Source organism: Podarcis cretensis (assembly GCF_951804945.1).
Source record: "Podarcis cretensis genome assembly, chromosome: 18".
NCBI lineage: Eukaryota > Metazoa > Chordata > Lepidosauria > Squamata > Lacertidae > Podarcis > Podarcis cretensis.
This window is the reverse complement of record NC_137188.1, coordinates 13,101,638-13,127,357: the sequence shown is the minus strand read 5'-3', so window position 1 is coordinate 13,127,357 and position 25,720 is coordinate 13,101,638. Positions and strand designations below refer to the sequence as shown.

Below are 25,720 nucleotides of genomic sequence, written 5' to 3'. Positions count from 1 at the left end.
GCTGTAAGGGAGGATGGAGATAGGAAAAGGGTAGAGGGGTATCAGAGGTAGGAAAGGGGTAGAGCTCTGTGGCCCTCTGCCCCTTTGCTACCTCTGAGGCCCCTCTACACTTTTCTTAGCTCTGTGGCCCCCACTATCCCTTTACTACCTCTGAGACCCCTCTACCCCTTTCCTGCCTCTGAGACGCCTCTACCCTTTTCATAGCTCTGTGGCTCCTCTAGCTCTAAGACCCCTCTATGCTTTTCATAGCTCTGTGGCCCCTCTACCTCTTTCCTACCTCTGAGACCCCTCTACCCTTTTCATAGCTCTGTGGTCCCTCTACCTCTTTCCTGCCTCTGAGACCCCTCTACGCTTTTCATAGCTCTGTGGTTCCTCAACCTCTGAGACCCCTCTATACTTTTCATAGCTCTGTGGCCCCTCTACCCCTTTCCTGCCTCTGAGACCCCTCTATGCTTTTCATAGCTCTGTGGCCCCTTTACCACTTTCCTGCCTCTGAGACGCCTCTACCCTTTTCATAGCTCTGTGGCCCCTCTACCCCTTTCCTGCCTCTGAGACCCCTCTATGCTTTTCATAGCTCTGTGTCCCCTCTACCCCTTTCCTGCCTCTGAGACGCCTCTACCCTTTTCATAGCTCTGTAGCTCCTCTACCTCTAAGACCCCTCTATGCTTTTCATAGCTCTGTGGCCCCTCTACCTCTTTCCTACCTCTGAGACCCCTCTACCCTTTTCATAGCTCTGTGGTCCCTCTACCTCTGAGACCCCTCTATGCTTTTCATAGCTCTGTGGCCCCTCTACCTCTTTCCTACCTCTGAGACCCCTCTACGCTTTTCATAGCTCTGTGGTTCCTCAACCTCTGAGACCCCTCTACGCTTTTCATAGCTCTGTGGTGCCTCAACCTCTGAGACCCCTCTATACTTTTCATAGCTCTGTGGTTCCTCAACCTCTGAGACCCCTCTATGCTTTTCATAGCTCTGTGGTGCCTCAACCTCTGAGATCCCTCTATCCTTTTCATAGCTCTGTGGTCCCCTCAACCTCTGAGACCCCTCTATGCTTTTCATAGCTCTGTGGTCGCCTCAACCTCTGAGACCCCTCTATCCTTTTCATAGCTCTGTGGTCACCTCAACCTCTGAGACCCCTCTATCCTTTTCATAGCTCTGTGGTGCCTCAACCTCTGAGACCCCTCTACCCTTTTCATAGCTCTGTGGTGCCTCAACCTCTGAGACCCCTCTATACTTTTCATAGCTCTGTGGTGCCTCAACCTCTGAGACCCCTCTATCCTTTTCATAGCTCTGTGGTGCCTCAACCTCTGAGACCCCTCTATCCTTTTCATAGCTCTGTGGTCGCCTCAACCTCTGAGACCCCTCTATCCTTTTCATAGCTCTGTGGTCTCCTCAACCTCTGAGACCCCTCTACCCTTTTCATAGCTCTGTGGTCACTCAACCTCTGAGACCCCTCTATCCTTTTCATAGCTCTGTGGTGCCTCAACCTCTGAGACCCCTCTAAGCTTTTCATAGCTCTGTGGTCTCCTCAACCTCTGAGACCCCTCTTTCCTTTTCATAGCTCTGTGGTCACTCAACCCCTGGGACCCCTCTATGCTTTTCATAGCTCTGTGGTCACTCAACCTCTGAGACCCCTCTATGCTTTTAGATAGATAGATAGATTCTTTATTGTCATTACACAAGTGCAACATTGCACAGTGCAACGAAATTGGATGTCATCCCTTAAAAAAACAACAAAAGCAAAACAGCAACAACAACCAAACAAACCACATTCCAGCCACACCCACACCCACACCCATCAAACTCCCAGGTCACACTATCGAGTTACAGCATTCAAAAAGGCCACAGCTCTTGGATAGAAACTATTTTTCAGTCTATTTGTCCTTGACTTGATGTTTCTATATCTCCTGCCAGAAGGCAGTAGTGCAAACAGACTGTATCCCGGGTGAGATGCATCCTGCAGGATGTTGTTTGCTTTCCTAAGACAACGGGAACCGTACAGTTCTTCCAAAGATGGGAGAGGATGACCAATAATCCTTTGGGCTGTGGTTATGACCTTCTGGAGCACCTTCTTCTCCCTAGCTGTACAACTGGAGAACCAAGCACAAATACAGTATGTGAGAATGCTCTCTATGGAGCCTCGGTAGAAGGACACCAGCAGTTTCTCACTCAGATTGTTCTTCTTTAAAAGTCTGAGGAAATAAATTCTCTGCTGAGCCTTCTTCACCAGAGCAGTGGTATTTGCGCTCCAAGTCATGCCCTGATCGATAGTCACTCCCAAAAACCTGAATTCCGCCACCCTCTCCACCCGTTCCCCGTTGATATACAAGGGCTGAATGACCGCCTTTTTTGTCCTGTAATCCATCACCAATTCCTTGGTCTTAGCTGTATTAAGAGCCAGATTGTTCTCTCCACACCAAACACAGAGCCGCTCCACCTCGTCCCGATAGGCGGACTCATCCCCTCCTGAAATGAGCCCCACCACCGTAGTGTCATCAGCAAACTTGATGATTTTGTTGCTGGAAAAGCATAGAGGGGTCTCAGAGGCAGGAAAGGGGTAGGGGGCCACAGAGCTATGAAAAGTATAGAGGGGTCCCAGAGGTTGAGGCACCACAGAGCTATGAAAAGTAAAGAGGGGTCTCAGAGGTTGAGGTGACCACAGAGCTATGAAAAGTATAGAGGGGGTCTTAGAGGTTGAGGTGACCACAGAGCTATGAAAAGTAAAGAGGGGTCTCAGAGGTTGAGGTGACCACAGAGCTATGAAAAGCATAGAGGGGTCCCAGAGGTTGAGGCACCACAGAGCTATGAAAAGGATAGAGGGGTCTCAGAGGTTGAGTGACCACAGAGCTATGAAAAGTAAAGAGGGGTCCCAGAGGTTGAGGCACCACAGAGCTATGAAAAGTAAAGAGGGGTCTCAGAGGTTGAGTGACCACAGAGCTATGAAAAGTATAGAGGGGTCCCAGAGGTTGAGGCACCACAGAGCTATGAAAAGGATAGAGGGGTCTCAGAGGTTGAGGAGACCACAGAGCTATGAAAAGCATAGAGGGGTCCCAGAGGTTGAGGCACCACAGAGCTATGAAAAGGATAGAGGGGTCTCAGAGGTTGAGGAGACCACAGAGCTATGAAAAGCATAGAGGGGTCCCAGAGGTTGAGTGACCACAGAGCTATGAAAAGTAAAGAGGGGTCTCAGAGGTTGAGGGGACCACAGAGCTATGAAAAGCATAGAGGGGTCCCAGAGGTTGAGGCACCACAGAGCTATGAAAAGTAAAGAGGGGTCTCAGAGGTTGAGTGACCACAGAGCTATGAAAAGTATAGAGGGGTCCCAGAGGTTGAGGCACCACAGAGCTATGAAAAGTAAAGAGGGGTCTCAGAGGTTGAGGAAACCACAGAGCTATGAAAAGCATAGAGGGGTCCCAGAGGTTGAGGCACCACAGAAGGATAGAGGGATCTCAGAGGTTGAGGCACCACAGAGCTATGAAAAGCATAGAGGGGTCTCAGGGGTTGAGGAACCATAGAGCTATGAAAAGGATAGAGGGGTCTCAGAGGTTGAGGCACCACAGAGCTATGAAAAGGGTAGAGGGGTCTCAGAGGTTGAGGAACCACTGAGCTATAAAAAGCGTAGAGGGGTCTCAGAGGTAGGAAAGAGGTAGAGGGGCCACAGAGCTATGAAAAGCATAGAGGGGTCTCAGAGGCAGGAAAGGGGTAGAGGGGCCACAGAGCTATGAAAAGCATAGAGGGGTCTCAGAGGTTGAGGAACCACAGAGCTATGAAAAGCGTAGAGGGGTCTCAGAGGCAGGAAAGAGGTAGAGCTACCCCTCAGAGCTATGAAAAGCATAGAGGGGTCTCAGAGGTTGAGTGACCACAGAGCTATGAAAAGCATAGAGGGGTCTCAGAGGTTGAGGTGACCACAGAGCTATGAAAAGGATAGAGGGGTCCCAGAGGTTGAGTGACCACAGAGCTATGAAAAGCATAGAGGGGTCTCAGAGGTTGAGGTGACCACAGAGCTATGAAAAGCATAGAGGGGTCTCAGAGGTTGAGGCACCACAGAGCTATGAAAAGGATAGAGGGGTCTCAGAGGTTGCGGGGACCACAGAGCTATGAAAAGCATAGAGGGGTCCCAGAGGTTGAGGCACCACAGAGCTATGAAAAGGATAGAGGGGTCCCAGAGGTTGGGGGACCACAGAGCTATGAAAAGCATAGAGGGGTCTCAGAGGTTGAGGTGACCACAGAGCTATGAAAAGGGTAGAGGCGTCTCAGAGGTAGGAAAGGGGCCACAGAGCTATGAAAACTATAGAGGGGTCACAGGGGTAGAATAGGGGTAGAGGGGCCACAGAGCTATGAAAAGTGTAGGGGGGTCTCAGAGGTAGGAAAGGGGCCACAGAGCTATGAAAAGGGTAGAGGCGTCTCAGAGGTAGGCAAGGGGCCACAGAGCTATGAAAAGGGTAGAGGGGTCTCAGAGGTAGAATAGGGGTAGAGGGGCCACAGAGCTATGAAAAGGGTAGAGGGGTCTCAGAGGTAGGAAAGGGGTAGAGGGGCCACAGAGCTATGCAAAGCGTAGAGGGGTCTCAGAGGTAGAGGGGGCCACAGAGCTATGAAAAGGGTAGAGGGGTCTCAGAGGTAGGAAAGGGGCCACAGAGCTATGAAAAGGGTAGAGGCGTCTCAGAGGTAGGAAAGAGGTAGAGGGGGCAAACAGAGCTATGAAAAGGGTAGAGGGGTCTCAGAGGTAGGAAAGGGGTAGAGGGGCCACAGAGCTATGCAAAGCGTAGAGGGGTCTCAGAGGTAGGGGGGCCACAGAGCTATGAAAAGGGTAGAGGGGTCTCAGAGGTAGGAAAGGGGCCACAGAGCTATGAAAAGGGTAGAGGGGTCTCAGAGGTAGGAAAGGGGCCACAGAGCTATGAAAAGGGTAGAGGCATCTCAGAGGTAGAAAAGGAGTAGAGAGGTCCACAGAGCTATGAAAAGGGTAGAGGTGTCTCAGGGGTAGGAAAGGGGTAGAGGGGCCACAGAACTATGAAAAAGTTAGACACCCTGCTTCGTAGGCTGTCTGCCCACCTGATGGATCCCATGCGCATTCGTCTGCATCGTCTCTGTCTTAGAAACATTTTTTTTACGTGTACATAGGACTTTTCAAAAGTCCATCCCTCCTTGTTTATGTGGGTTCCCCCCCCCCCACCTTGGGAAAGTTTGTCTCCTTTTCACAAGTCTACTTGCACACTCCGTCCCCACGAGATCGCCTCCAAGATCTCATTTGTACCTAACGAGGCAGCCACAATTTCCCAAATTCTTTCCCCCAAATTCTCCACCTTCCTTCCCGTGCCAGCAGAGAAGCTGTATTGTTTTTAAAACTTGATTTAAAAACTCGATTGGGAGCCGCCCAGAGTGGCTGGGGAAACTCATCCAGATGGGCAGGGTATAAATAATAAATTATTATTATTATTATTATCCGCATATAGACAAATTGCATTTCCTCGTCTCCTTGGATTTGAAGAGGCTGGTTGCTTTATCCCAAGGTCAATAATAATAATAAAGATCAAGCGAGAATCGAGCTATGATTTCATCTATAGGAAGCCGCAGGGGGAGAGGGTCTCAGCCAAGGTTCCAGATGGAGCTGGGAAGCAGAACTGACCTGGTTTTTATTTTTGTGGAACGGGCAAATGCGCCTTGTAGCCAATCCCCAAGCAGCTGGCAAGATGTGGTAGCTGGAATCTTCCTACCTAAACATGGCGGTGTAGGGAACCCGCTTAAGGACTCTAAACGGGCTTTTGGATACCCCGTAAGGGAAAAGAAGCAGGTTTTTTCTTCTTATAACAGTTTGAAGGGACCCTCCGAAGGTCATCCAGTCCACACCCCCCTTCGATGCAGGAACCCCAGCGGAAGAATCCATGATGAATGGCCATCCAAACTCTGCTTTCAAAAGCTCCAAGGAAGGAAGAGGTGCCAGAGCTTTATTATTATTATTATTATTATTATTATTATTATTATTATTCCCCAGCCACCCTGGGCGGCTTGCAGCACATATAAAAACACAATAAAACACCAAAATTTAAAAACTTCCCAATAAAAGGCTGCTTTCTGTGTGTGTGTTTGTGTGTGTGTGGTGCTTGCCGTTGTTAACACGACTTGTGTAGGGTTTGTATATTAAGACACATACGGCAAAGTGGTACCCAAAGAGATATTTGTGGGGTTTAAGGTAAGGTGGAGTCCAGTGGGCGGGACCTTTGGGGTGTGCCGCCTGCCGATTGGCTGAGGATGGAGCATGATAGACAGGTGACAGGGCAGTTAAAGGAGTTGGGCTTGGGAGGGGGGGCTACGGCTGGTTTGGGCAGTAAGGAGCAGTGGTTAGAGCAGGCGGGATAAGATTAGGGAGTTAACCCATGCCACAAAACACACCAAAGCGTTTTAAACCCTGCTTTATTGGGAGCAAACCTCACAAAAACTCCTTCTACCCTGGTTTTACTATAACTATAAAATTTTTAAAAATTCAACTTCCTTCTCCAAACCACGTCTCATCTTTGGCCAGGCTATTGCGGACATGGCAGAGTCCGTCAAGAGCGTCCTCAGAAGTCCGTAAGTTAGGCGACCGCTTAAGTCTAGAAGGGGACCCTGGGGTCATCTAGTCCAACCTGCTTTTGTGCAGAAATCTCCGTCCTTGTGGTTGCTAACAAAATGCCGTTATACAAAAGACAGAGCCCCTCGGTTCATCGGGCTCAATGTATTGGAAGCCCAGAGATGGCAGGCAGGAACCCAGCAGGTGTCGAGAAAACCAAACCAAAGGGGGAGCTGGAAATTTGAACCCAAGTCCCGTCTCGCTCTGACATAGTGGACTTGGGCAGGTCTCAAAGTCCGGTTCCTAAATTTGCTGAGCAGACTCCAGGAAGTTCATTTTGGGGGCTCCGCCGAGCTGATTTTCCTTCGAAGGGGCAGTTTGGTCTCCGCAGACAAAAGATTTTTTCGTCAAGTCTCAGCTTCGGGAAGTAGCGAGGAATCTGCCTGGCTGAGGTCATCCAAAATTTGGCAGTTTTTAAGTCCTGGTCGGATGCAAAACTGGTTCCTTGTTATTTAGGCATCAATAACAAACATACAAATTTGAAAGATGCAGACGAAAAGGAAAGGCGGATGATTTTTGCCCAGTTATCCGAGAGATCTAAAAAATATATACTTTTGCCCAGAAAACATTGACTTTGGGGCAGTCCTGCAAATGGACCAGGTGAGTCTCAGTATCCTGGCATAGCGGCGAGGCCCCCCCAGGCGTACAAAATAAATAAATAAATTGCAATGTCCCTGGTCAGTGCCAGAAAACAACCTCTGTGGGGACCTTGGAGCAGAGCTCTCCCTCGTCTTCTTCTCGTACCCAAACCTTCCAGGAAAGTCTGTTCTTTGTGGCTGCATATCTCTTGGGACATCACCTTTCCGACAGAGCAGAGACATCATAACCTTGCCAACAAAGGTCCGTCTAGTTCAAGCTCTGGTTTTCCCAGAAGTGATGTATGGAAGTGAGAGCTGGACCATCAAGAAGGCTGATGGCTGAAGAATTCTGGTGCTGGAGGAGACTCTTGAGAGTCCCATGGACTGCAAGAAGAACAAACCTCTCCATTCTGAAGGAAATCAGCCCTGAGTGCTCACTGGAAGGACAGATCCTGAAGCTGAGGCTCCAAGACTTTGGCCACCTCAGGAGAAGAGAAGACTCCCTGGAAAAGACCCTGATGTTGGGAAAGATGGAGGGCGCAAGGAGAAGGGGATCACGGGGGATGAGATGGTGGGACAGTGTTCACAAAGCTACCAGCATGAGTCTGACCAAACTGCGGGAGGCAGTGGAAGACAGGAGGGCCTGGCGTGCTCTGGTCCAGGGGGTCATCAAGAGTCAGACACCGCTAAACGACTAAATAACAACAACAAAATAATTCTCCTCATAGTCTTTCTTGCAATGTTTCAGATAATCCTCCTTACAAAACTTCTTGCAATCCTACTAGCGTAAGCCTTTCATTACAATAGTTCGTATATTTACTCCAGTCCTCTAAGAGGCGGGTACGACTTAACAACTCAACAACAACAGCAATCTCTTGGGACGAAAAGGAAAAGCTTGGGGCATTTTGGGGCATTTTGGGTACCATCACACCTTTTCCATCTCGTCGTATATCATCTCCCAAAACGCCTTCTCTTTCCCACAATGGCACCAGATGCTGGAAAAAATATCCTGCTTGCATTTCAAACCGTTTTTAGGAACCTTCTTACACACCTCTGCCGGCTTACTGAGCATGGAGCGCGAGATCTAAATTCAACAGATGTAAATAGTAGAAATAATTTTTGTTAATATGTGGCTCTCGGACAATATGGGCTGGAAGGCGAGTGGAGCTTGCAGCGGGCAGCTGGCCTCCGCTATCCCTTCGAGGAGGTTGTGGGGCAGTTAGGGGGCCCAGGCGACGCCCAGTCAGCTCTGGAAATCCGCCGTGGTCCCGCAGCAGAGGCAGCCGGCGCAGCAGTTGTTTTGCGGCAAGTACGGCCGCGCCACTGCCTCGTGGCACAGGCCTGCGGGTTGTTGGGTGACGGGCTGGTCCTTGGCGGCCGACTTGGAGGCCGTCTCCGCCTCCGGCCTGGCCACGGCCCGAGGGTGGTCCTTCTCCGACTTGACCGCCAGGAAGGCCGCGAGATCCAGGTCCAGCATGGTGACCCCTCCGCGGGGAGCTGGTGTGCTCTGACGGCACTGTGGACAAGGGATCCAGCGCTGTTCATTGGCCACTACGTGGAGTCGCCGGATGCAGGCCTGGCAAAAGGTGTGGCCGCAATAGAGGCGCCGCGGAAGGCGGCCTGACAGGTCATAGGAGCAGTAGCAGACGATGCAGTCCATCTTGGGGCTCCCGCAGCCGGAGAGGAGAAACTGGACCTCTGACCGCAGCTCGGCCACCTCCACACAGCCTTCGGGCTCCGGAGGAGACTGGGGTGTCCTGGGGGGGAGAGAGAGGTCAGTCAGGGCTAGTAGAACTTCCAAGCGTCCCAGTTTTCCAGGGACAGCCCTGGATTGCCAGAAGCCATCCCAGTTTCTGAGTTGATGTCCCTATTTTCACAGGAGAAATGTTGGAGGGGATGGAATGGGACGTCCCTATTTTCAGGGGAGAAATGTTGGAGGGGATGGAATAGGATGTCCCTATTTTCAGGGGAGAAATGTTGGAGGGGATGGAATAGGACGTCCCTATTTTCAGGGGAGAAATGTTGGCGGGGATGGAATAGGACGTCCCTATTTTCAGGGGAGAAATGTTGGCGGGGATGGAATAGGACGTCCCTATTTTCAGGGGAGAAATGTTGGCGGGGATGGAATAGGACGTCCGTATTTTCAGGGGAGAAACGTTGGAGGGGATGGAATAGGACGTCCCTATTTTCAGGGGAGAAACGTTGGAGGGGATGGAATAGGACGTCCCTATTTTCAGGGGAGAAATGTTGGCGGGGATGGAATAGGACGTCCGTATTTTCAGGGGAGAAACGTTGGAGGGGATGGAATAGGACGTCCCTATTTTCAGGGGAGAAACGTTGGAGGGGATGGAATAGGACGTCCCTATTTTCACGGGAGAAACGTTGGAGGGGATGGAATAGGACGTCCCTATTTTCAGGGGAGAAACATTGGAGGGGATGGAATAGGATGTCCCTATTTTCAGGGGAGAAACGTTGGAGGGGATGGAATAGGATGTCCCTATTTTCAGGGGAGAAATGTTGGCGGGGATGGAATAGGACGTCCCTATTTTCAGGGGAGAAACGTTGGAGGGGATGGAATAGGACGTCCCTATTTTCAGGGGAGAAATGTTGGAGGGGATGGAATAGGACGTCCCTATTTTCAGGGGAGAAACGTTGGAGGGGATGGAATAGGACGTCCCTATTTTCAGGGGAGAAACGTTGGAGGGGATGGAAAAGGACGTCCCTATTTTCAGGGGAGAAACGTTGGAGGGGATGGAGTTGTAGATAGAGACAGGGTGCCGGCATTTTGCATCTGTTTCTTGCAGGTAACACGCTCTGAAGATAGTTTTCCGGGCTCCTTCAGTGGTCTAATCTCAAAGTCTTGATACGTATATTGATATTCAATCTTATAGAGAATACCCTTTCTTGGCTTAAGAGACTGAGTTGCTTAGCTGGAGAGGGCTGGAGGAACTAGCCGTACGGAGATGTTCTGCCGCAACTGGACTCTGTTGCAAAACGCGCCTGGCTACTGGCTAATTTCTAACACCGCTTTCATGCAAACACCGGACAGGAGAAAACTTACATTTCCTGTTGCAGAGGCTCCATCCTCGCTGTGTCTAGGTCCCGCCGTCAAACGCCGAACCCGCGGTCTGCTTTTGGGCGCTGGGTGGCCTCAGCGAGGCTCCTGGAAGCATCTCCCATCAGCCTGCCGTCCGCTCATAATAAGAGGTTCACATTTCAGACGCCGTTGTGCCATTGTATCGGCCGCGAGGAAGGCGAACCAGCCGGGTAGGGTTACCGTCGCCCCGGCCAACGACAGCCATGGAAACACAATCGTTCGCTCCCCTTCGCCCAGCTGGCTTCCTGGGCTGAGATCAGTCCCGGATTCACGTATAAGCTAAACAAGCTATAGCTTAGGGCCCCACTCTCTTGGGGGCCCCCAAAAAAAAATTAAAGGGAAAAATACACTGAATGTACATTTCCAAAATATAAGATAAAAAACAAATGAAATAAAACCTACATGCAGCAACAGTGTTTTGCGTTGTGTCGGCTCCTCTGGTATAAGTCATGGGCCCGGCCTGCTCGTCTGCTCCCTAAAATATCCCTGCTTTGCTCCTTTCTATATATAGGGTGCCGACATTCTGCATGGACTGGTTGCATGGCAGTATGTGCAAATGGCTTGAGATACCTATGAGGTCCATAAATTACCATATAGCATAGATTCAACACAAAAAACAGCGGCAATTTGTTGTTGACAAAAGACAGCTGGACATATCAAGGGCCCCATTATCTTCAGTAGCTTAGGGCCTCATCAAACCTAAATCCAGCCCTGGCTGAGCTCCATATCTGTCATAGAATTGTCGACTTGCAAGGGACCCTAAGGGGGGGGTCCAGCCCAACCCCCGACAAGACAGTATTGTAGATGATAAAAATTAAAATTACATTTTTCCCCTTTACCTGCACTGATGACGGTCATTGCTTGGTTTTTTTAAATCCATTTTTGCAGTCAATCAATCAATCAATCAATCAATGCAATAAAATCGACCATCGACAATCAATCAATCAATCAGTAGCTGAACTGGGTTCCGCACAGTCACAAAAACAAATGAACTGAAAAAGTCTCAAATACAAAAGCGCAAAATAAAGAGCAAAAGCGCCAAACTTAATCCGGAACGGAAGTCCGTTTGACTTCTGAAATGTTCGGAAACCACGGCGCAGCTTCTGATTGGCGCAGGCGCCCCGGAAACAATAGCCGACAGCCGCGTCGGACACCCGGTTTCCGAAAAACGTTCGAAAACCAGAACACTTCCAGGATTACGATGTTTGGGAACCAAGGCGTTTGAGAACCAAGGCACCACTGTAGCTCTGTTGGCTTGACTGTAGTGCTGATAACCCCAAGGTTGCAAGTTTGATCCCTGTCTGGGATGGCTGCATATATTTCTGCCTTGAGAGTGGGCCTTGCAGTGGGCTGGGATGGATGTCCACTTGGTGTCCCTTTGCAACTCTACGATTCTATGATGTGTATGGAGCTCAGCCCAGGAAGCCGGGTGTGCAGAGAGGGGTGCATGATTGTATTTCTGAAGCCAATTGTTGACGGTAACCCTATCCGGCGAGGTCGGCTTCCTCGCGAGCGATACAGTAGCCCAACGGTGGCGTTTGAAACTTGAGGATCCAGCTGCTGCAGGAGGAAGGAAGGAAGGAAGGAAGGAAGGAAGGAGAGAGAGAGAGAGAGAGAGAGAGAGAGAGAGGGAGAGAAGGAAGGAAGGAAGGAAGGAAGGAAGGAACTGAGAGATAAGGCAGGAAGGCAGGCAGTAAAACAGAGAGAGAGAGAGAGAGAGAGAAGGGAGGAAGGGAAGAGAGGAGGGAGGAAGAGAGCGAGAGCGAGCAGGCAAGAGAGAGAAGGAGAAGGAGAAGGAGAAGGAGAAGGAAGGAAGGAAGGAAGGAAGGAAGGAAGGAAGGAAGGAAGGAAGAAGAAAGAAAGAAAGAAAGAAAGAAAGAAAGAAAGAAAGAAAGAAAGAAAGGGGGAAGAAACTGAGTGAGACGGCAGGAAGGCAGGCAGAAAAACAGAGAGAAAGGGGAGAAGGAAGGAAGGAAGGAAGGAAGGAAGGAAGGAAGGAAGGAAAGAAAAACTGGTCACTTAATAGTGACTTAAGAATCTATCCCTCTTCCCAGGAATGTCTGGGAATGGTAGCTCTCGGAGGGGGGGGGAGGACAAGGCGCCTATAAGGGCTCTCAGCACCACTCTTAACAAACTACAACTCCCCAAATTCTTAGGGGGAAGCCGCTACTGTCGATTAATTGGAACCCCCTCGCTTCCAAGGGATGGTGTGAACGGAGCCACCATGCGACCCGCGTCCACTAGATGACACTGTTTGCAAACAAACAAACAAAATCTCCCCTCCCTCCTGTTTCTCTCTCTCCCCCCCCCGGCAATTAAAAATACTATCAACTGCATAAATGTGATTAATTTTTTCCAGCTGATAGTAGGCAATCCGTGTGACCTCGGAGCAGCCGCAGGAATTGCCAAGGAGGGAATCTTAGCATCACGGAGATGTAGAATTGGGAGGGACCCCACCAGGTCATCTAGTCTGACCCACTTTTCAAAGAAGGCTGGAATCGCAGCTGAATGGGCTTAATGGTCAGAGGAGGGACTGTATGTTGGGATGAACTCAATTTTGGGCCCTGTAGGCTTCAAGGGCTGGCCAGGGTTTCTGCTTCTTGGGAGAAAAGCGATGACAAACTTGTCTAGGTTTTGGCAAAGCAAACCGTTTAATTTGTCAGCGCCTAAATGATATTGAGCGTCAGAACAGCTTGGCCACAGTCAGGAAATTTTGCCCATGGCATGACTGTTTTCCACCTTCCCATTTCGACTCTCCGGCTCCCTCTCTGCATCACCTAGCAATTCCAAAATATAGACGCGCTTTTACTCTCGCGAGATTGAATGTCTTGCCCTCGGCTGGACTTGAGGGACGATGCCAATAGATGCCACATGAAAAATGTCCCTGTGGAGACGGCCGTCCCGAATCGGTGGCACATGCCCTTCTGGCTTGCCCTCTTTACAAAGACTTGAGGAATGAGATTATCACCCCTTTTTTATCGTCCATCCCGGGTCGCCCAGCCACTGCCCCAGGGTCCTTTCTCTTGGCGGGTCAAGACGAGAGAGAGAGAGAGAGAGAGAGAGAAGAGAGAGTGGGAAAAGAAAAGAAAAGAAAAGAAAAGAAAAGAAAAGAAAAGAAAAGAAAAGAAAGAGAGAGAGAGAGAGAGAGAGAGAGAGAGAGAGAGAGAGAGAGAGAAAGAAAGAGGAAGGGAGGGAGATGGAGAAGAGAGAGAGAAAGTGTGTGTGAGAGAGAGAGAGAGAGAGAAAGGAAGGAAGGAAGGAAGGAAGGAAGGAAGGAAGGAAGGAAGGAAGGAAGGAAGGAAGTGTCCTTTCTCTTGGCAGGTCAAGCTGAGCAGGTGACGGCAAAGGTGGCAAGGTTTTTCGCTGGGGCAATCGGAATCAGATCCACTAGTTGACCATTGATTCAAAGCCCTAAAATGCATTTTATATAATTGACTTTTTATTTCTATTCTTCGTATATTGTACTGTTGTTCTATTGCTATGGCCGACCGCTGACGCAAATAAAGATTCATTCATTCATACATGGCTCCCTTTGCAGAGCGTGAGACTTTTCTTGATCTCAGGGCTGCGGGTTCGAATCCCAGGTTGGGCCAAAAGTTTCCTGCGTTGCAAGGGGGGTGGGGGCCAGATAGGACTTTGGGGTCCCTTCCGACTCTTGGGACACCCAGCAAAGGGCCCGGGACAGATGAACGGAATGTCCTCAGTGCAGAGGTAAACCCTGGAACTCCCTGCCTCTGGATTTAAAAGAGGACTGGGCACATTGGCAGAGGAAAAGGGTATGGAAGGCTCCAAGGCCAGGGTGGCTCTGCTGAGCAATTCTTCTGAATTTTTGCAGAGGCTGAGCAGTGTTTCTGAATTTCAGCTGCTGGAAACCACAGAAGGGGTGAGCGGCTCTCGAACTCAGGCCCCGTGTCTGGGTTACCACTGTGAGAACAGGACGCCGGACTAGTTCTTACAAGGAGGAGAAATGGCAAAAAACAACAACAACAACACACCAAACTCGTCCGTTTTCATTTCCATCCCGCAAAAGGCTTTATTTTTGCTAGATCGGTCCTTTCTCGCTGTGCACTATACATCGTTCCACACAATACATCTCACCGGAAAGGTCCCTCTCCTTCCCGTCGTTTCAAGCACATTATATTAAATTTTATGAAAAACCCCTTTTCTCTCCTCCCTTCCCCCCCGTTTAAATAAATACTGTCCTTCTTCCGCATTCCCCTCCCACCCCAAAGCAGTCCAGAATCCCTAATAGGAAATGTAGGCCTTTATTTTTTTTCCCCACCCCAATTTTCTTTAAAAAAATAGAAGTTACAATTTTACACAAAACATTCAATGCAAACAGAAGCGGTTCGTTAGGCTAAAACAAAAACGGAAAAAATTGCAAAGGTAGGTCTTTTCCAGAACACTTAAATCTCCGCGCGCATATATCTCTCTCTCTCTGTGTGTGCAGTATTAGTGTTTTAACAGATAAAATGCTTTCAACGCCTTCTCTCATTTGCCCGGAAACATAAAACATCAAAGCCTGCGACGGTATATAGATTCTTCTTTTTGCACCAACATTCACAAGAATAAATATATTAAGCAACTTTTTTCCCCAAACACAGTGTGAGGGTTCTAGAGGTGAAAAATACACATCTAAGCTTCCTTTTTGGAAAGAAAGAAAAAATACATATATATTTGTGTGTGTGTGTGTGTGTTTATATCGAGTCGTTTATTAGCATACCATTTGGGTGGCCCGGGGGAAAAGAAAGGAAACTGCCTGTTTGGTTTTGTTCTTCATGACCCCTAAAAATATCCCCCTTACCCCACCAGTCGAACCTCCACTCTGTTTCAAGTCTATCCTCATGAGGACCAAAAACTTATGTTGGTCTTGTTCCCCCAGACATGCATCTTATTGCTCAGAACTGGACTCTGGTTTGGGGGATTCTTGGAAATTCAAATGTGAACGTGGGAACAAAGCTATCGGTTCCTTTTATCAGGGGTCACCCCAACACGGCGGAGCCTCTCATTTTGAACGACGCAACAGGCCGATATACTAACCACGTGTCGTCTTTTATTTATAAACCTCCGGGAGCTTTTGAGCTCACGGGGAAAAGTGCATTTCTCAGACGTTAAGTATTAGCACTGCTCTTTCTGTATCGCCAGTCAACAGAAAAAAATTCAGATTTATTATTATTCTTACATATTTCCTCTCTCTTTGGGGATCGTCAAACACAACTCGAGGGTTGGGAGGTCTCCTTCCTCGACCCGCTTGCTCACGAGTAAAGTGCATTTTGCAAAAGCCTCGGGGAAGAGTCGGGTCCGTCACACGACGTCTTTAAAGTGCTTTTCCGCACCCATAGCGGATGAAATGAAGACGAACCTCCGGGGTCCTTTGCCGCAACCCCGTTCCGAAAACGGGGTTTGTCAATTCCGTGGGGGGCAGGATCCCGGAGGATAAACCCCTTTCCCCTGTGACTGACATATTTCAGCAGTGTTCAGGAACCACATCGACCCACAGCCCCTCTTGCCTGGACATCACAGCAGAATAAAACCCCAAACCCTTTTATATAAAAACACCACACTTTAACCTCCCAGGTCCTCTCCAACCCAGTGCAGAAAATACCGTATTTTTTGCTCTATAAGACTCACTTTTCCTTCCTAAAAAGTAAGGGGAAATGTGTGTGTCTCTTACGGAGCGAATGCAGGCTGCGCAGCTATCCCAGAAGCCAGAACAGCAAGAGGGATTGCTGCTTTCGCTGCGCAGCGATCCCTCTTGCTGTTCTGGCTTCTGAGATGCAGAATATTTTTTTCTTGTTTTCCTCCTCCAAAAACTAGGTGCGTCTTGTGGTCTGGTGCGTCTTATAGAGCGAAAAATACGGTACATCTCTAGGGTTGCTGTAGCTCAAGAAGTAAAAAAGCAATTCCGGACATGTCGTGCTTCCGTGGGGGAATTCACCCAAAACTTCCTCGTTCTAAACTTGGACGTTTTGCCGGTTTTTCTGAAGTTCGATCCAGGATGCTATTTCCGCAATTTAAAATCCAGGACATGTCCTGGAAATCCGGACCTACGGGAACCGAAACCCCAGGGCACGACTCCTGCTTCCTTTTAAAAGGCATGGCCCCAAAACGGTGGAGATGGTAATATAGCGGTACCTTGGTTCTCAAACGCTTTGGTGCTCAAACAACTTGGAACCCAAACGCGGCAAACCTGGAACTAAGTATTCTGGTTTGTGAACTTTTTTCGGAAGCCGAACATGCTCTGTTTTGAGGGTTACGCTTCCGTTTTGAGTGTTACGCTGAGGTCTGTCTGTTTTTTGCTATTTATTTTGCGTTTTTATTTTTGCAGCTCTTTTTGTTTGTTTTTGGGACTGTGTGCAACCCAGTTCAGCTACTGATGGATTGTGCGACTGCGGTACATTGTTCATCGCTTTCATTTTATGGATCAATTGCCTCGTTAGTTAGTAAAATTCCTGTTCAATTGCTGTTTTAGGGGTTGTTTTTAAAAGCCTGGGATGGATTAATCCGTTTTGCATTGCTTTCTATGGGAAAGCGTGCCTTGGTTTTTGAACGCTTTGGTTTCGGAACGGAATTTCCGGAACGGTTTAAGTTTGAGAACCAAGGTACCACTGTACTGACTTTTCGAAACACGCTTAGGGAGAAGGCAGGGGGCTAAATCTGGCTGTGTCCCACTGCCTTCTATTCAAGAGCAGAGCCGCGGCCCCAATTCTGCCCTGCACTTCCACAGCAATGGGCCTATCGGGAGGAGGGAAAACACAGAACACAACCCACTGTATAATCTCATTTTCCAGATTATCCCCCTGCACCCGAGAACAGAACCGTGGGATTGAGGCAGAATTTGAAAAGGACCACAAGGGTTATCGAATCGAAACCCCCATGATGCGGGGATTTTGTGTTTCGAATCCACAACCCTGAGATCAAGAGTTTCGCGCCCATCTTTGCGGCTGGCAGCGGCGAGACCCTCCTGCCAACCCCCCTGAGAGGCCCCTTTCTTAATAATAATAATAATAATAATAATAATAATAATAATAATATCCCACCCATCTGGGCTGGGTTTCCCCAGCCTCTCGATCCTGTTAGCAGCACTAAGTCTCCGAAAGCGAAGCGTCGGAGATTCCTGTTCCGTCTACTGGCTGTCGACCGGAATAAGAGAGAGATCGGCCGGTCCCTGTTTCGCGCCCCCCTCGTTTCCGCCGGAGGGTCCAGCCCTCCCGGTTTGTGTGTTTAGCTGCCCCATAGCGCTCGTAGAGGGGGGAAACCCCCAGAGCAAAATGAAAAGCTACCCACAATACGCCACGGTGTCGCCCAACAGATTTCCCCCTCTCAGCTCGAAGAAGTTCACATCGGTCCCCTTTTCCGTCCGTGCCGTGCCGTTGAAACGTGGGGAGAACGGGGACCTAATAATAGCGGTACTACACAAACGGTTGCGTGTTGCGGCACGTGCGAAGGCGTGCTTCCGCGGGGATGTTGCAAATCAAAGCGGGAGAGGTTGACGCACGACGCAGCTTCTAGGTTCACATTCATTTCGCAAAGAAATAACGAGAAAAAGGGCTGCTTCCTTTTCTGAGCATCCGTCAAGGTGCGATTACATTCAAGAGCGACCACGGGCGTAAAAGGGACCGCTGCTCCGGAAAGGTCTTGCGGCTGGCCGCTGGGTTTTAAAAACACATTTTCCGGGCGAGGGGTGTGCGTGTGTCCTTTTTTAAAAATTAAAAAAGGAGATGTTGTGATCCGTAACGCCCCACCTCCCCGTCTCTCGGCTCCGCTATCCTCCAAAGTTTTTAAAGTTTTCTCCCTGCAGATTTTGGGCGTCTTAGCTGTCTCGGCCGTCGCTGTAGTGCAGCTCAGAGTTGAAGACTTCTTTGTAGAGGGGAGGAAAGTTCGTGGCGATCTCTGGGTGGACGAGGCGGAAAAACTCCAGCTTGTCTAAGTGCAAATTGCAGATGGTCTTCATCAACGGGAGTTTTGAGATAATCTGTGACGATGGGGAAAGAAAGGGATCATAGAATCGATTTCTGATTTCCAAAACCGAAAACAGAAAAACTACAAACGTCAAATTCAACATCCATATTCATTTTCTAACTTAAACCAGTTACATAATGAACTAAATTGAAATTCACTTAGTTACTCTAAACTTCTCTTTGCTGTATACAAATACAACACGGTTAGAAAAATTTATATTAAAGCTTTTATATTGTAAATAATATTTCAAATTCCCCTAAACCCCCCGTTCCCCATGTGTGATCTTATTTCATTTTATTTTTACTTCTTCCATCTTGTTGTGTTGTTATAATTTAACCATTGTTCAGTGGATTCTTTTATTATTTCCTTGCTTACCCCTGCACATTTTACACGTTATCTATTAATATTCCAGTTCCGGAAGCATATATTTTTTCATATATGAATATAAGAATCAAATTTTTTGCTTTTCAGAACATGGCAACCCTAATAATAATAATAATAGTAATAATAATATACTGCCCTTCATCAAAAGATTTCAAAGTTAGCTTGCAAGATAAAGCCTTAACTTTTGCTGATGAATTCGAATTGAAAAGATATAAGGATGTTAACGGACTAAGTTTATAAGAATTAAGATTTGGAAAGCCGTTTATAAGGATATGCATGGAAATTCAACCAAGGGGAAGCGAGGAAGTCACTTAATAATGTTAATAAGTGTAATTTTAATAAGGTTATGGTTTATGTTTGCTTGTTTGTGTGTTTTGTTTGTGCATAATTTTGTGAAACTTAATTAAAAAAATTGGAAAATAACTTTTGCTAATGAAACTAGTTTGCATTGTCTCTGTTGGAATATTGGGGCAGTTTTCCGGTTTCTCCCCGCAGAAGAACCTCGAAACTGCCCCCTTCTCAGACCAATTTCGAAGGTACCCCTCTCCCCTCCCCAAATTTACCTTTGAGAGCCTGTCTTCGTTGCCGTTCTTCTTCTGGATTTCGTGCTGCAAAGCCAAGTAGATTTTATCCTGCAGCTTCTGTACCTTCTTGGACTCTGAGAGCCAGGGGCGATCTGGGAAACAAAACATCAGATTGTTTGGGTCGCCGCAAACTTGATCCAGAAAACCACGCTTTAAAGGAAGAACTTCCAAGAGCCATTCGCTCGTGGGATGGAGGTTTTTAAGCAGAGACTGTAAGGTCACCTTAGCTGTCAATATTCCCCCTTTTTTTAAAGGGAAAATCCCTTATTCCGAAGGGACTCAGGTGGCGCTGTGGGTTAAACCACTGAGCCTTGGACTTGCCGATCAGAAGGTCGGTGGTTTGAATCCCCGCAATGACGGGGTGAGCTCCCGTTGCTCGATCCCTGCTCCTGCCAACCTAGCAGTTCGAAAGCACGTCAAGTGCAAGTAGATAAATAGGTACCGCTCTGGCGGGAAGGTTAATGGTGTTTACTTGCGCTGCTTGTTCGCCAGAAGCGGCTTAGTCCTGCTGGCCACATGACCCGGAAGCTGTACTCCGGCTCCCTCGGCCAGTAAAGCGAGATGAGCACTGCAACCCCAGAGTCGGCCACGACTGGATCTAATGGTCAGGGTCCCTTTACCTTTACCCTTATTCCGAATAGGATTCCTCACAAGGAAAGGGAAAAGTTGGCATGTATGAAGGTCATCTGTCTGGTGTCTCTCTCAACTCTACCATTCAATAATAATAATAATAATAATAATAATAGTGTATTTATATCCCGCCCAGCTGGCTGGGTTTCCCGAGCCACTCTGGGCAGCTCCCAACAGAATGTTAAAAACACCAAACATTAAAAATTTCCCTAAACAGGGCTGCCTTCAGATGTCTTCTGAAAGTCAGAAAGTTGTTTATTTCCTTGACATCTGGCAGGAGGGCGCTACCACCAAGAAGGCCCTCTGCCTGGTTCCCTGTAACTTCACTAGGTTAGGTGGAGAGGCAGTGACGGGCCCAAAGTCACACCCGTTGAGCTTCAGGGCCAAGGGGAGATTTGAACCCGAGTCTCTCAGTTCCCAGTTGGACACTCTAACCCCTAAACCATACTGGTTCTCTGACTTTCCCTTCAGCCACTTTGGGCGGCTTCCAGTACATATAAAACTTCAAACATTAAAAACTTCCCTAAACAGGGCTGCCCTCAGATGTCTTCTAAAAGTCCAATAGTTGGTTATCTCATTGACATCTGATGGGAGGGCGCCACCACCGAGAAGGCCCTCTGCCTGGTTCCCTGTAACCTCACTTCTTGCAGGAAGGGAACTGCCAGAAGACCCTCGGAGCTGGACCTCAGTATCAGGGCTCAGAAGCGAGTGTCCCGGTTTGCGGACGTCCTTTGGAACCCAGACGTCCGGTGCAGCTTCCGATTGGAGCTTCCTGCGGCCAATTGGAAGCCGCGCCTTGCTTTCCGAACTTTTTCGGAAGTTGGGTGGACTTCCGGGACGGATTCCGAGGCACGACTGTAATAATATTAGGTGGCCACCTGCCAGCCGACAGCCAAGGGCTAACTCTGCTGGGTCAAAGCGATCGGTCCAAATCGCCCCCTTCTCGCCCTCTGATCGCCGCGGGCAAGTAGCTCACCTGGAGAGAGAAGGACGGCGGCCGTGAAGAGCGCTATCTCCTCGTCAGAGAGTTGGAGCCGGCAAAGATTTCTCCCCAGCTCAAAGATGGCGTTGATGAGGTCGTCGCAACCTGGGCGATGGAAAAAGCAGAGGGGTTTGGTCACCGGGAAAATCAGGAGTCGCCGTCTACATGTCTCGATGGGCTTGTCTAAACGGAGGCAGATTTATGGACTATGCAGAATTAGATAAATTAACAGGAAGGATTCGAAACCTGCAGGATCAGAGAGGGTATGTTGTACGACTGTTGGAACTGATATGTTAAAAAATCAATAAAAATGTATATATATTTTAAAAAGGAGGCTGATTTATGGACTATGCAGAATTAGATAAACTAACAGGAAGGATTTTAAACCTGCGGGATCAGAGATTTTTAGAGGACCAGAGTAAATATATGAACTATTTGGAAAGTAATTGTGATGGGCAGATGGCGCTAGTAGGTCTGCAAGAAGTTTTGTAAGGTGAATTATCCGAAATATTACAAGAAAGACTATGAAAAGAATGATTAGTGAAGGGCAATTAAATGCAACATAGAAATTAAAAAATGCAGAATAAAGAAGGGAAAATCACCAGAGGTGTTGATGGAAGTCTAAAATATTGTATAAGATGAGAGGGTATGTTGTACGACTGTTGGAACTGATATGTTAAAAAATCAATAAAAATGTGTGTGTGTGTGTGTGTCTGTATAAAAAACGGAGGCAGATTTCTTCCCCCTGTTTCTTACCTAGAGATTTGAACATTTGCACCCCGGCATATTTCCCCGCAAACAGCACCGTGTTGTTCAGCGGGTTGAAGGCCCGTATCATTCGGATGAGGAGGACCTCGAGGCAGCCTGACGCAAAGAGGAAACGGCAGCGGAGGAAGAGGCGAGGAGGAGGGAGGAGGAAAGGTTGGCGGGCAGAAAGGAATCCAGACCACGAATCACAGGAATTGAACCCCCATGGGAAGGAAGAGGAGGAAGAAATCAAAACGAGGTGGATTTTGTTTGAGAATAAAGAAATGGGTGGAAGGAAAGAAGGAAGGAATAAAAAGAAGTTTAGACTCTAAGAACGTTTGTTTATCTAATTGATTTACAGGCTATAAAAAAGAACTCCCCAAGCGGTCCACATTAAAACTCTAAAGATCAAATCGTTAAAAAAAATAATTCCTGCTGATTCATTTTGTCTTTGTTTATAACCCAACTATCCTCCCAGGAATTCATCAAGGTGAATAGTTACTTATGTACACATACCCTCTTTTTCCCGTGAAAATAGGGACGTCCTATTCCATCCCCTCCAACGTTTCTCCCCTGAAAATAGGGACGTCCTATTCCATCCCCTCCAACGTTTCTCCCCTGGAAATAGGGATGTCCTATTCCATCCCCTCCAACGTTTCTCCCCTGAAAATAGGGACGTCCTATTCCACCCCCTCCCACATTTTTCAAAGCTATCTTATGTTTTGCAATAAGCGGGTGCGTTGTTGAGACTCGCTAGTCCGGCCGCTGCCCCTCACCTGCTTTGAGGAGGATGATCTGGTCGTTTTGACAAAGATCCATGAAGCCGTCGACGCGTTTGGCGAATTCCACGACGTATTGGATGGCGTTGGAGATTTGGACCGTGCACTCGTGCCACATGGCTTCACAGCTCTGCACGGGACATGGAAGGGAAGGGCAGGGGAAGACGAGGCTCAAACTGTGCTTCCTGAGGCCCCAACAAGTCTCTTCGGTGCCTCCAGCGCATGAGATTTACAATGGAGCCTCCTTGTGCAAGAGCAGTCTACCTCTGCTGGGGACAAACGACGGAGAGGGCGGTTTTCTCCACCCTCTCCTGCCACCTGGGTGCGTTGGTCGTGCCAAATTGACACAAAAGCTACGCTTTATTACACTAATGATTATTATTATTCAACTATCTGACGTTTAGAAGGCAGCCCTGTTTAGGGAAGTTTCTAATGACTGATGTTTTCATGTATTTTTAATCTTTTCTTCGAAGCCGCCCAGAGTGGCTGGGAAAACCCAGCCAGATGGGCAGGGTATTATTATTATTATTATTATTATTATTATTAATAATAATAATAATGATGATGTATTTTTATTAAAGATTTTCTTGATTTACAGAAGTATTATTATTATTATCATTATTTATTTTAGGGCGTCAGATGGCAAGGAGCCTCTAAACGTGGAAAGAGATTCAATCTCTCCAGATGATTTCAATCGGTTTTAGTACTTTATGTCTTTTTCAAAGCACGGCTGCGTGGTTTTTTTTAATACCGATTTTACTGTTTCGTAAACCGCTTTGAAGGATCTTCCTCTCTCTCTCTCTCTTTTGCAATTGAGCAGTGCATACCTTTTATGAAATAATATAAAGGAGCGAAATAAGTTTTTTGCCCTCTCCGCCCCCAAAGGGTTTGGAAAAAGGCATTGCCGCTCCAAATTGACAAAAATACGCCAAACGGACGCAGATCAAGATTTCTAATTTAGTTATGCTTTCTCTGGGCTATTATTGGATGGCAACTGAAAGTTTATTATCATAAAAAATGCTGAAAGGAACTTCTGGAGACGGAGGGAGGGCATGGTTGTTGGGGTGCTTAGTCGCCCATGAGTATCGTTGCCTTCGCCAAAGGCGAGCGGCCGGCCTGTACCTTGTTCTGCATGTTCCGGATGTCTTCCTGAGAGTAGAGAATCCAGGCCAATCTTTTCAGCTCCTCGCTAGTGTACTGAGAAGTTTCCAGGTGGGATTTGACCACGTTCTGAGCCAGCCGTTCTGCGGAGGAAATGGACACACAACAGCCGTCAAGATTTCTCCCCCTATGACTCTGCCAAACCGACCTTCCAAGTCACATGCAAAACATCACAACTTTCCACGAAGCAAGGTCCTTTTCTCTTTCAAACCGGGTGGCTGTAGAGTTGGTGGTTTGGCTAAGCCAAGAAGGCTGATCGCTGAAGAACTGATGCTTTTGAATTCTGGTGCTGGAGGAGACTCTTGAGAGTCCCATGGACTGCAAGAAGATCCAACCTCTCCATTCTGAAGGAAATCAGCCCTGAGTGCTCACTGGAAGGACAGATCCTGAAGCTGAGGCTCCAAGACTTTGGCCACCTCATGAGAAGAGAAGACTCCCTGGAAAAGACCCTGATGCTGGGAAAGATGGAGGGTGCAAGGAGAAGGGGACAACAGAGGATGGGATGGTGGGACAGTGTTCTCGAAGCTACCAGCATGAGTTTGACCAAACTGCGGGAGGCAGTGGAAGACAGGAGTGCCTGGTGTGCTCTGGTCCAGGGGGTCACCAAGAGGTAGACACGACTAAACGACTAAACAACAACACCGCTAAGCCATAAGGGACGCGGGTGGCGCTGTGGGTTAAACCACAGAGCCTAGGACTTGCTGATCACAAGGTCGGCGGTTCGAATCCCCACGACGGGGTGAGCTCCCGTTGCTCGGTCCCTGCTCCTGCCAACCTAGCAGTTCCAAAGCACGTCAAAGTGCAAGTAGATAAATAGGTACCGCTCCGGCGGGAAGGTAAACGGTGTTTCCGTGCACTGCTCTGGTTCGCCAGAAGCGGCTTAGTCTGCTGGCCACATGACCTGGAAGCTGTACGCCGGCTCCCTCGGCCAGTAAAGCAAGAGGTCCCTTTACATTTACTGCTAAGCCATACATAAGAAGAAGCATGTCAAACGTGTAAATCTTGGAACGCAAAGGTGCCCTGTGCGTTGGGAATGGGGCTAATCTGCTTAAAAGTCCATCCTGCGTACTCACCGATCTCTATTCTGGAGATGTCCGAGGCCAAATGTCCGCCCTCGATTGAGCCGTGCGGGAAAAGTCCAGGCTCCAACATCAGCTCGTAGATAGACTCTTGCTTGATGAGCTTGGCATCGCTGACATCGATGCTGGACTGGTCAGGCGATGGCTGGGCGGAGGTCAGGAGGTCCAGGTTGTAGTAGCTGCCGCTGCCCTCTGGGGTCAGCGGGAAGTCAAAGAGGAAGCCGTCCGAAAGCATGGAAATGTCGTCTAGGTCAGACAGCCCGCTGCTGACGCTCGTGGTGTAGACCCTGGACAATGTCTCCGCCTCGTCCTTGGAGCCGCCACTCTGCTCCTGGTTCTGCTGGTGCTTCTGGACCTCAGCGTAGAGGGAGTCCCGCTGCTTCTTGGACATGCGGCCAAACTTGACCGCTGCGAGACCAATGGATGGGGGGAAGAGAGAGAGAAGGAGAAGGAGGAGAAGAAAGAGAAGAAGGTGAAGGTGAAGGAGGAGGAGAAGGAGAAGAAGCAGAAGAAGTCAGAAGGAGAAGGAGGAAAAGAAGGAGAGGTCAGAAGAAGAAGGAGGAGGAGAAGGAGAAAAAGAAGAAGAATAGAGAAGCAGAAGCAGCAGAAGAAGAGGTCAGAAGAAGGAGAAGGAGAAGAAGGAGAGGTCAGTGTGGGGCTCAAAACCGGTCAAACCCCATCTGATCCCAGCAGGTCTCCCGCAAGCGGGCTGCAGAGACCCTTTTCCTTCCCCAGAAAAAAAAATCTGGGTTCTCCTCCAAACAGGTAAGCTCTGATTGGACAGGGTATGAATAAATTACTACTACTACTACTACTACTACTACTACTATTATACTTTTGTCCACTTGCTGTACTTATTTGAGCTACAAAACGGTGAGTAAGCAAGAGTAACCCTAAACATTATTTTCTTTTTTTGGGGGGGGGGGAACTGACTGTTATTATTTATTTGACTGTTTTGACCCAGCCACTCTGGGAGGCTTCTGGCATATATAAAAACATTATAGGAGATAAACCAGAATATTAAAGGGATGAATATGATATGGCAGTTGCAGAAAACAGAGAGCTCTTTACGTCCTTTGACACTTTTCGGTTTTTCTATATTTCCCCCCTTTCTTTCCCTTTTCTCTCCCTTCCCC

The 25,720-nt window shown here is 48.3% G+C and overlaps 2 protein-coding genes across 3 annotated transcripts in view; both read right to left on the bottom strand.

Annotated features, from left to right (window-relative positions):
• Positions 1 to 8,090: 8,090 nt before the first annotated feature.
• On the bottom strand, positions 8,091 to 11,037 carry LOC307207331 (RING finger protein 224-like). The gene is made up of 2 exons (XM_079961101.1): positions 10,241 to 11,037; positions 8,091 to 8,936 (listed from the first exon to the last, which is right to left on the bottom strand). The coding sequence occupies exons 1-2, from the start codon at positions 10,261 to 10,263 to the stop codon at positions 8,423 to 8,425; spliced, it is 537 nt and encodes a 178-aa protein (XP_079817227.1). The 5' UTR covers positions 10,264 to 11,037; the 3' UTR covers positions 8,091 to 8,422.
• A 3,246-nt stretch (positions 11,038 to 14,283) lies between these two features.
• LOC307207066 (nuclear receptor ROR-beta-like) overlaps positions 14,284 to 25,720 on the bottom strand; it is a 34,517-nt gene continuing 23,080 nt past the window's right edge. Inside the window, exons 4-10 of one of the 2 annotated variants that reach the window (XM_079960765.1) lie at positions 24,579 to 24,992; positions 23,467 to 23,588; positions 22,342 to 22,474; positions 21,575 to 21,682; positions 20,813 to 20,923; positions 19,186 to 19,298; positions 14,284 to 18,251 (exon numbers count right to left, since the gene is read on the bottom strand). In XM_079960765.1, coding sequence (XP_079816891.1) covers positions 18,090 to 18,251; positions 19,186 to 19,298; positions 20,813 to 20,923; positions 21,575 to 21,682; positions 22,342 to 22,474; positions 23,467 to 23,588; positions 24,579 to 24,992 — 1,163 coding nt within the window. In that variant the 3' untranslated portion in view covers positions 14,284 to 18,089. The remainder of the gene's footprint in view (positions 18,252 to 19,185; positions 19,299 to 20,812; positions 20,924 to 21,574; positions 21,683 to 22,341; positions 22,475 to 23,466; positions 23,589 to 24,578; positions 24,993 to 25,720) is intronic. The other variant, XM_079960766.1, reaches the window with a different exon arrangement.

What these genes read in the sequence shown, in the direction of transcription:
- LOC307207331 (XM_079961101.1), bottom strand. Translation starts at nt 10,263, where the DNA reads ATGGAGCCTCTGCAACAGGAAAT. An exon ending in GAGCCTCTGCAACAGGAAAT is followed by an intron (nt 8,937 to 10,240) that starts GTAAGTTTTCTC and finishes TCTCCCCCCCAG; the next exon opens with GACACCCCAGTCTCCTCCGG.